The sequence below is a fragment of the Eucalyptus grandis genome, chromosome 1, assembly GCF_016545825.1.
Source record: "Eucalyptus grandis isolate ANBG69807.140 chromosome 1, ASM1654582v1, whole genome shotgun sequence".
NCBI lineage: Eukaryota > Viridiplantae > Streptophyta > Magnoliopsida > Myrtales > Myrtaceae > Eucalyptus > Eucalyptus grandis.
The window spans coordinates 51,992,029-52,002,578 of NC_052612.1; the positions used below are offsets into that span (position 1 = coordinate 51,992,029).

Genomic DNA, 10,550 nt, shown 5'->3' on the forward strand with positions numbered 1-10,550 from the left:
AAATTATTCCGGTGAATAAAAAAAAAAAAAGACTATTCCTGAAAAAATTATTCTCCAAAACAGAAGCGTTACCAAACAAACTCTTAAGTACCAAAAGTTAGAAAATATACACTTAAATTTCAAAATCAGAGTAAAATAAATTAGTTAAATGCCAATAACAAGAAAATCCGACTAAAATACCGATGTGGCATTTTTTCGATGAAACAAATGCAAAATGATATCGTTTTGCATGCTAACGAGGGTTAGATAAGCTGAAAACGACATTGTTTTGCACATCGACGTGGCTTAAAGAGTCAAAACGACATTGTTTTGTTTCGGATTTGAATTTTAGTATAAATATTAATTAAATGAAATTTAAAACTAAAGAAGAGGTAAAATGACGTCGTTTTACCTCTTCTTTCGACTCACTCTTCGACAAACCATGTAGGCAAGTTATATTATTAAAAAGAAATATCACGTAGGATTTTCGGCTAGGGTCGCCAGGACTTGACACTTAGATGTCTCAATTTTCAAAAAAAAAAAAAATATATAGTAGCACGTATGTGTACCTTTCATAACTTTTGACACTTAAGTATCATATGTTAAGCTTTGGCAGCTAGTACTTCTACCTTTTTATTATTTAAGCTATCTTTGCAGAGTTACTCTAATTAAATCAGTTTTCCATTTGGAAATTATGTGAGCAAAGTTTTCCAATTCCGACGTGGCAAATGAAATATGAGCATCTATACAGGAACTTGATCATCAATATTGCAGAAAGCAAGCTATTGAATAATAAAATAGATATAATAATAATAAAAAAATAGACACGAGATTTACGTGATTCAATTGAAGTAACATACATCTACGGGAAAAGCAACAATGAATTCTATTGTACATCAAGTAATACAACAAAGATTATAACCACACATGAGTCACTCAAATGCTCTCAATATTTTACAAATCTTGATTACATCTAAGTACTCATGTATTGTTTGATTTAGTCTTATAATTTCTCATGAAATAATTTTCCAATAAAGAATTAACAAATTTTAGCTAATACACTATCCAGTTTCGCTGGATGTGATTCACGAGTGAATGCTGCCTTGATTTGCACGCCGACAAACATTAGCGTGCACCCGCACAAGTGGCCGTAACTCTCCCAAGTCTTCTGCACCGACGACCTGACGATCAAACCAAAAGTGGAGAACATATAATATAACATCCATGATGCGTCCACTAGCCATCTTCAACGTGGAATAAGGAAAGCCGTATAATTAGGTCGACGAGTCCGACTTGGACTTTCCTTCTCTTGACCGTGAATTCAACAAAATAAAGAATGTGGATTTACATGTATTTTAGACAATCTCGCATCGAATGAAAATCCAAGACTTCCGTTCTTGATTTTGATTCCAATACAAAGACAGTTTTTGTTTTGCCCGTGACTTCAACACAGATGTAAAGTGATGACAGTTATCAAGGACCTCCCCATCGAACCTTCCTTCCTTCGCCCCCGTCATGCCTAGTCACCCCCACAAAGGCTTTTGGAAAAGGGCAAATCTTTCTTTGTCGCTTTCTTGACTTTTTCCTTCCTCCCTCCCTTTATTTATCAACCATCTTAGGGTGTCTAAATACACATTAGCCGGTCGTTTTCTAAGTAATAACTTCCTCATTAGAAATGAATTTATTTATTTTAGGACACTCACTAACTAAATCCATTCGTTAATTGGAGATGAAAAATCCCTTTATGTTTTTTTTTTCTCCAATGGTCAAATAAAACCCTCTAGTTTAAGCACGTAACAAAATCAAGATTTTATGACGTATAAATTGACCAGCTTAGTGTTTCACATGTTTTAATTTGTTTAATTTTATTTTAACTTGTGACTGGAGGAAGTGAAATTATATTTCCATCAATTATGTTGCATTTTTTACAAAATGCTTGGCATATTTATAATTTTCCTATGGAACGTATGAACCATGACTTGCCAACCAATCCATCCAAGCATATACTATCTTGAGATCACCCCTTGATTTCTTTCGATCCAGAAATTTTTAGGTGCTCACCACAAGTTAATTAGCATTCCACCAACCAAATATAGAAAACATTTTTTTTTTTTTTTTGTAAAAGTAAGAATTAAAAAAAAATCAAGTATTGCATTTCATTGTCTTCAATGAAATTGGGACAGGAGTACGAGCACATGTGCCATTCAACCAACACTTTATATCTAGTGATTGGTTGAGTTAATACTAGAAACTTCTCTTTTCGATTTATTATTCCCGATTTAGGATCATATTGATTATCGTTCGTTCCTCTAGACAGTTATCACCGAGTACATTTAATGATTTGGTTATTGAAATTTTCTTTTCGATCCGTCAAAAAAAGTAGGAAAAGGGGACCACACTGGCGATCCGCGGAGCATTACCATAAAACACTACACTGCAATGAAACATTTGATTTGGTCAACATTGACGACTCATCCAGACAGAGTTGTCCTTAGAATAATCGCGACACGTCAAAGAATGGTAAGCTCGTTTCACCCAAGTCAACCCCAGTTGCTGTCCTCTCCTCCCTCTCTTTTCGGCCATTCTCAGTTCTGCTACCCGTCTAATAGAAATGGATCACTGCTTCAACATTGTCATTATCTTCAACCTACAATAATTGAGTTTAACTGTGACGAGTGATTATTAAGACGGCAACCCAAAACTCAGATTTGAAGCAATAAGAAAGTTTCAGTATATTCAGACGATATTAAGATGCACAAGAAGCAACCTTCGGTCCATTACGAGGATATCATATCACTTGCTCACCACAGCTCTACATCCAAATAAAGTTTCGACAAACTCCAAAACAAGCCTCTTCCTAATAAACACGTAATCTAGGAGTAAATACTAGGTTGTCAACGGTTCGGGTTTTTGTGATACTCGAACCGAACAAAAACTTTGGGTATGTGCTCCGCGACCCAAAATCCGGCTTGAGTAGCTAAACATAGATAAGAATACAAGGCTTTAGCTCATGAGTGGGTATCCCCATCTTCGAAAGTGATTGTTGCTTGAAAATGCAGTAGTTCCGTCCAGTCCATTCCTTGTGACTACTCCAAGCCGCATCACCAAAATTCAGACCCCTGTGCGCTTCATGCTGGTGAACAAGATCCTGTATAGATGCTCGTTTTTCATTTGCCACAGCGGAGCTGGAAAACTCTGATCGCGAAATATCCAAATGAAGAACTGATTTACTTAGAATAACTCTGCAAAGATGGCTTAAACAGCAACAAAGAAGCCAGTGATCCACAACTCGGTTCCATTTCTTTGATTTTTACATGCAAATATCGCCCGCATTACGTGCATTTGTCCGCATCTATTTCCATTGCTTACGCAAGATCTCTGATAACTAATTAAATAATCTCACCATAACAGAGCATCGATACCCTTGGTGACTCGAATCTAGAGTATTATAGAGCATTCAGTATCCATCCAAAAAAAGAGAGAGCATAACGATATTAGGTGCATAGTGCACAATGTGCTGCAAATCCATCTTTCCATAATTTCAGTACACCATTACACGAGACTCATTTATGAAACAAACTTAGATTAAAAGCAAAGATGTTCGGACGACAACATCAACTCCCATAAAAGACATTGTCACACATTATGCACTCAGTAAATATAGATATAACCTGTTAAGTCAAATAATTAACATACATACACAAGATATTTCAAGTCTTTGTCGGATACTTTAATTTTATTTTTTTTTCCCCGAGAGAACGCCTGCATATTGAACTTTAAAAACTGACAGTTTAAACTTTCATAAAAGACTATGGCACACCCAATTATAAACATAGAACGCCTGCATATTTTTATAAAAAAAAAAATAAACATTCTATGTTTGGACTATTCATAGAAAATTTGGATTGGCTTTTATGCACCCGATGATATTGGTGGAATATTTCATGTGTTTAGTATCTGCCCACCTAATATGGATTTCCTCAACAACAGATAAATTGTTCGATTACAAAAGAAACATAAAACGATTTCTTGCACAAAGTTGTATATTATAATCTATAAGCGGACCAATTCTTGCCGAATCACTTTTGGACCATCAAGATGTGATGAACTAATGCACGGGCATTGCACGACATGCTGCTGGTCGATTAGATTTTAGAAAGTCTTTAGAGCCATCAAATCAATGTTCAAGCAACTCGATTAAAGAAAAAGGGGGAGAAACCAATTGAATAAGACCCACATGCATGCCTTGAAGATTATTTCCAGTCAAAGGAGAAGAAACCTTTCGCATTCACATTGAACACCGATCCATTGAACCACTCAGCTCTATCTGACTCAATACACTAGTGGCGAAATGGAGCTTTCTAGTCTGCCGACTCCCACGCCCAAGTAAAGTAAAATTCGAGAGAGAATGAGAGTTAAAGTGGGAGTAGAGTAGAATCGACAAAAAAAAAAAAAAAAAAAGAGTCTAGCTTTTGCTAGAAAACGAAAGCGGAAAAGTTGGCAGATGATGCAACTTCACGCCTCCACTTTAAACGGAATATCAAGAATGCAAAGAATGTCCCGATCATAGATTGGAATTTCTCCCATTGCTTCTCGATTTCAAGAACCATTTCTTCGATTCATCTGCGGTGTTGGTTCGATGGTGCGTAAGTAGGATAACCCGGCTCTAACCCTATTAGCACCGTGGTGGACCGGCGGTAATGGGTGTCTCGAAATAAGTAGTCGTTATGGCCCAAAATCAAACATTTCAAAGTAAGTGCAAATATCTTACGGTAATGCCCCCTGCGAATCGCCTCGTCCTGCTCTTTTTACGGATCAAAGGGGAAACTTTAATTACCGAAGCATCAGATTTATTGGCGATATGGTTAATTATTGTCTCGAGAATTAATGGTTAATTACTAAATGTACTCGATAATTGTCTAGAGTAAGGAACACCGGTCGATATAGTCCTTCGCTAGGAATAGTAAATCGATGGGGGAAGTTTTTACTAGCAACTCAACCAATCGCTGGATATAAAATGATGTCGAAACGCCCTGTGTGCTCGTACTCCTGTCCCAATGAAATTGGAGACAATGAAATGACATACTTGATGTTCTATATTTGGTTGGTGGAAGGGTGATATAACTTGTAGTGAGCATGGACCACCTAAAATTTCCGGGGTAAAATAATTAAACGGCGATCTAAAATACTCACTAAGTAATGCTTGGATGGACTTGGTTCGCTAGTCATCGGTCATACGTTTTATAAGAAAATTAGTGCTGCAAAATTTGTGGATTTCCCTCATCTGTTAATGACAAATATGCCAGGTAGGTACTTTGTGAAAACTCTACATAGTAGATGAAAACACAATTTCATTTCCTCAAGTCACTAGTTAAAATTGTCAAGCTTTTCCTTGCTTAAACAAACGGCTCATCCCCGATTAACGAATGGTCTAGTTAGTGAGTGTTTTAGGGCACTTGTCAATCATACTTAGTAAAAAGAAATTCACATCTAATACCTTATTATATACAACATGAGAAAATCTTAATTTTGAAAATGACAGATTGAAGATACCGTGAAAAATAAGGAAAAGAAGAAAGGATGGGAAAAGTCAAGAAAGTGGCTAAGCACTAAAGTAATCAAAGAAATAGCTTCATGATCTCTGAATATCTGCAGGTGCTTGGATATTAATTTCTTGTCGTTGTCTCCTACAGAGTTACATCATATTTTATTAGGTGATGAATAGGTTTGTATTCAATTTTAGCCATTTTTAGTACCAAAAAAGAGAGAGTAGACAGAGAAATTGAGCAAAAGAGGACGACTTGGAATTTTTTGGGGGGCGAATGCGTCAGTTCGAAGGTGACTAAGTCAATTACGATCCGAGGCCTTATTAAAAGTGGGCAGTGCACCTCCTTATCCGCAGCTAATCCTTACTTAAGTTTCACAATCAAGCACGATTACTTTTGCACTGAAACTAAAACAATTATAATACACCAAGAAAAATGTCGCTTGGTGCAGAAAGATGAGGAAACTGTCTGATCAATGTAAACTTATTATACGGATGTCAATGCGGTTATAAATTTTTTAATTTTGATAATTCAATTATAAACATATGCGCAAAATTCCAATGTAGTTATCTAGACTAATTTTCATCGGAAATCGCTGATGCGATACATGGGATAACTAGCGAACAATGAAACGTACGTACAAACACTATCTCAATAAAAACATACCAACAAAATGTTATCACGGGAAAAGTTTCCACCAGACTTGCCGTCAATGTTGTTCGAGAGTGGAAAATTTTGAGATGCCTCGGTGTACCGTACAGTTAGGTCAAAATACCAGCCACATGTCATTGGAATAATTGGAAAATCATAAGAGGTTGAAGGTGATTCGAGAATATCCGCTCATTTTCTATTAAAAAACAGGTTCTTTTAATATTCTTTCACTTTCTGTTTTTTTTCTCCGGTCAATATTTAATTGCACTTACTTTCGTAAAGCAAACGAACTTCTTCTAGAAATTCAAGATACGCACATACGTCTTGTCTCGAACCCCATACACAGGAGCATCGAGAAACAACCTCAAAGCCGCACCGTCTACTCCAAACCTAGCGCGCACGCATTAATCATAGTTGTCCAATCGACCACATTCCCCTTAGACATTTCGTCAAACACCTTCCTGACCTCGTCCGAGCCGCCTTCTCTTTTGACAGATCAAAAAGAAAATTCACGGATCAGACTCTCGATTCCCTAAAGGGATTATGCACGCGAGTGTTGTTTGTGTGGTCTTTTCCCTAAAGGATTCCAAATTTGCGGATCGGAATCTCGATTCCAAGACTAAATCCTTAACGCAGTTGGATCTTTTTCTCCTTTTCGCCTCCATTGCTTTGCCCCCATCGGGCACTTCATATCGGTGCTGATGGCGTAGCAGTCTCCCCTCACTCAGTTATGCTCCGATTAGCTCTCGGGTTGCCCAATGGTGTCCTTCAAAGCCATTTAGAGCTGTAAAGGGGCATAACCGTGTCTCTATAAACGCACATGGCGTTTCTATATTAGTTTCATCTGGTTCTTCCGTCTTAAGAGTGAAGGCAGGAAGAATTGGACCAGACGAGCGACGACCAAAGAAATAATCACGTTAATTCCTTTCAACCCACTGTACCTTATTCATCTGAAGGATATGTTCTTGATTTACACATGGTTACCGGACAGTGTCATGTATAAAAGCTTACGATTGGATGAACTAAAAAAGAAAAAGGAAACCGAAACCGAAACCGAAACAACCAAACGAAACGGGACTGATCTGATCCGAGCCACTATTTTGAGTTGGGTCATGTTCTGATAGCATGGAATCCAGAACGAACTCGACCATTTTCACCCTAGTCCTCATCGTTGCTCTCATCTTCCGCTGGCCCATCATCGACAATCTCGTCCGCCTCAACCACGATCCCGTCCTCGTCCTCGTCCTCGTCCTCGTCCTCGTCCTCGTCGGTGTCCTCGTCCTCGTCGGCGTACTCGTCGTTCTCATCCTCCGAGGAATCGGAAAAGTCCGGGCGGGCGCGTCCTGCCAGAATCCCCAGCCCCAGCCCCAGCCCCAGCCCCAGCCCGAAGCCCACACCCATTGCCGTAAACATCCCCTCGAATCTCTGCTCCTCCTCCGCTCTGTACTGCGGCGGCGGCGGTGGCGGCGGCGGCGCGTACTCCCTGGTAGCCGGCGGGACGCCGTAGGGAGGCGCACGGTAACGACCCGTCTTCCTCACGCAGACCCTGACCTCGACCTTGCCGTGCGGCCGGCCAGAGGGGCGCTTCAGCTGGAGGCTACGCCCAAGAGGATTGCCGAAGCCGACCTCGTCAAGGACGTGGCGGAGATTGAGCCGAGCCGATCCGATCAGGGGTTCGGTGTCCTCCTCGGAGCCGGCGTGGACGACGTCGATGTAGAAGGTGGCGTCCCTGATGGGGCCGAGGTGCAAGGGCATGACGAGGGTCTGGTTCCAGACGGGGTTGGCGTCTCCCTCGTCGTCGACCAGGGTGGACCACTTGTTGTTGGGGTCGACCCAGAGGACGGCGTAGGGGCGGGTTGGGCCGTGGCGCCAGTTTACGTTCTTGAGGTCCTTGGCCGACGATGCAGTCACCTCCAGCTCGTAGCGGGACGCTGCCATTTTCGAGAACGTTTCCTCTTTCGATGGCCGTCGTTGAGGGAAATCCACCAAGGTAAGAGGGAGAAAGGGAAGGGAGCGGAGTGTTTAAGAGGGGATCTGTAGGGGGGAAATGGAGAAAGATGAAAGCACCGTGTTATTGCGAGAGCAGGGACGAAGGGGTATGTAAAATCGACGATGAGAACCGCGTACAAGGAGGGAGAGAGAGGACTTAGGACTGACTGTGAAGCGGGAGGAAGAAGATGAGAATGGCAAAGATCGAGGAAGTTGGCACCATATTAATATATAGAGGGAGGAACTCATTCTTCTTGGGTTGGTGAGGCGAGGCATTGTTAACTTAATGGGCCCCGACATACAGCTCTTCTCTTAATTTTACGTGCACTTGGGTTGGTGGAAGCAGAACCAATTCTCGTATGTATTTCCCGGAATTCATGGCCCGAAACCCAAACGCACTGTTACTTTAGTTTGTGATTCTTGTATCTCCTACTAACTAATGGAATGGAGGGTTGGTGGAGAGGCGTGACGGACACGGGGAGGTGGGACCCTTGATTTGGTTGGTGGAGGAAGGTGAAATTTTCCATATCGATCCTGGTTGTTTGGGCAATTAAAAAACTTGTCATTTTATTTTGCACGATTTGGCCTTGAAGCTCTTCACTTTTAGAACCCCATCCAGTCCGTAATTAAGTATAATTGAGCACCTAATAAGAATTTATTACATTAGTTAGCAATTTTTTTTGCTGCGCAATGCCAACACTTATAAAAATTTGACACAAAATGGAAAAACAATACGATGATGAGGCCATTTTCAAAATGATACAACAACCTCTAAATGGGTATTAAGGTAAGTTAGTATAATTGAACACCCGATAAAAAAAAATTGTTACATTAGTTAACAAATTAATTTGTGCGTCTCCAACTATTTGCACGAGATAAAGTCACGGGAAGGGTACTAAGTTTGGTTTACAATTTGATGCAACGCATTATTAATTGATTTTGAGTTAATACCCTGAAAAACCCAAATTGATACATCTGTGACAAATTTACCTCGAACTAATTTTTTTATCACCAAAAACCCCTAATTGGTACACTTTTGATAAATTTACCCCAAACCAAGTACTATTGTGATAAATTTACTCTTTGTTAGTTTCCATTAAATTTTGCTGTCAAATTATTAAGTTAAATGACACGTTACAGTTGACTGATATATCAATTTGGGATTTTACTTTCCGTTTGTCACAGTTTACAATTTTTGTAATTTTTTTTGTGGTATTAATCAAATTTAGCATGAGGTCTATTTGTTCGAAATGTACCAATTTGGGATTTTTGGCGGTTGAATAAATTAGTTTTGGGTAAATTTGTTATAAATATACCAGTTTAAGGTTTTTTATGATCAATCAAAGTAAATTTGTCACGGAGTGTATCGGTTTGGAATTTTTCATAGTCGAAAAAATAGTTTGGGGTAGACACCGAATCAGCATAAGCCGACAAGGGCATGCTCAGGTGAATCCTCAGTCAAAAAAAAAAAAAAAAAAAAAAAAAAAAAAAATTGGGGTAAATTTGTAATATGTATACTAGTTTAAGATTTTTCAGGTATTAATCCATTGATTTTAAAATGAGAAGTGATGGGACACAGGCACTTAAAGATGAGTTTCTCTCATCACTTTGTAAATCAATTGATCCTTTTCCATTTCAAAGGTATCCATGTGTTGATACACAAGATATTTCAAGCATTTAACATATACTTCAATGTTTTTTTTCTTTTCAAGAGAACGGTTGCATATTGAACTTCGAAAACTAATGCTTTAAAATTTCAAGACTTTGGCGCACCTAATTATATACACGAATATGAGTTCAATCAGTTTTGATAATTCAGCCATCATGCTTTATTAAAAAAAAAAAAAGTAAACATTCTATGTTTGGGACTATCCCTCTATATTCTGGATTGTTTTTTATCCACTGATGATATTGGCCGGTATATTTCATGTGTTCAGTATTTACCTGCCTAATATGGATTTCCTTAACGCAAATAAATTGTTCCATAACAAAAGAAAAAGTCAAACCTTATCGTGGACAAATTTGTTTTGGTTTTGATTAGATTGTCCACGGCAGCATGACTCTCCTACTTTACAAGCGGATATGGCGGTGGTCTCGAAGATTATTTTAACATCGAATAAGAAACCTCTCGCATATACATTGAACATCCATCCATTCCACCAAATCTGCTTCAATCCGATTCGATCCATCGGTGGATTGCGGGAGCTTTCTAGTTTGGCGTTCTCTGGAGGACAAAAGAGGAAAAGCTGTGCATGCCGATTTTCCCGGCTGCCTATGATTCTCTCTCTCTCTCTCTCTCTCTTCTCTCTCTATCTCTCTCATTTATTCATTTGGTGCAGGTTCTATCCAAGGTTCCGACCCCCAATGCTTTTTTCCTTTGACCAA

At 39.3% G+C, this 10,550-nt stretch overlaps 1 protein-coding gene across 1 annotated transcript; it reads right to left on the minus strand.

Moving 5' to 3' along the window:
- Positions 1-7,334: 7,334 nt before the first annotated feature.
- On the minus strand, positions 7,335-8,348 carry LOC104415652. The gene has a single exon (XM_039300453.1). It carries the CDS (start codon positions 8,112-8,114, stop codon positions 7,335-7,337), a length of 780 nt encoding a protein of 259 aa, XP_039156387.1. The 5' UTR covers positions 8,115-8,348.
- Between the last annotated feature and the right edge of the window lie 2,202 nt (positions 8,349-10,550).

Coding starts and splice junctions, on each gene's coding strand:
- LOC104415652 (XM_039300453.1), bottom strand. CDS start 8,114: ATGGCAGCGTCCCGCTACGAGCTGGAGGTGACTGCATCGTCGGCCAAG.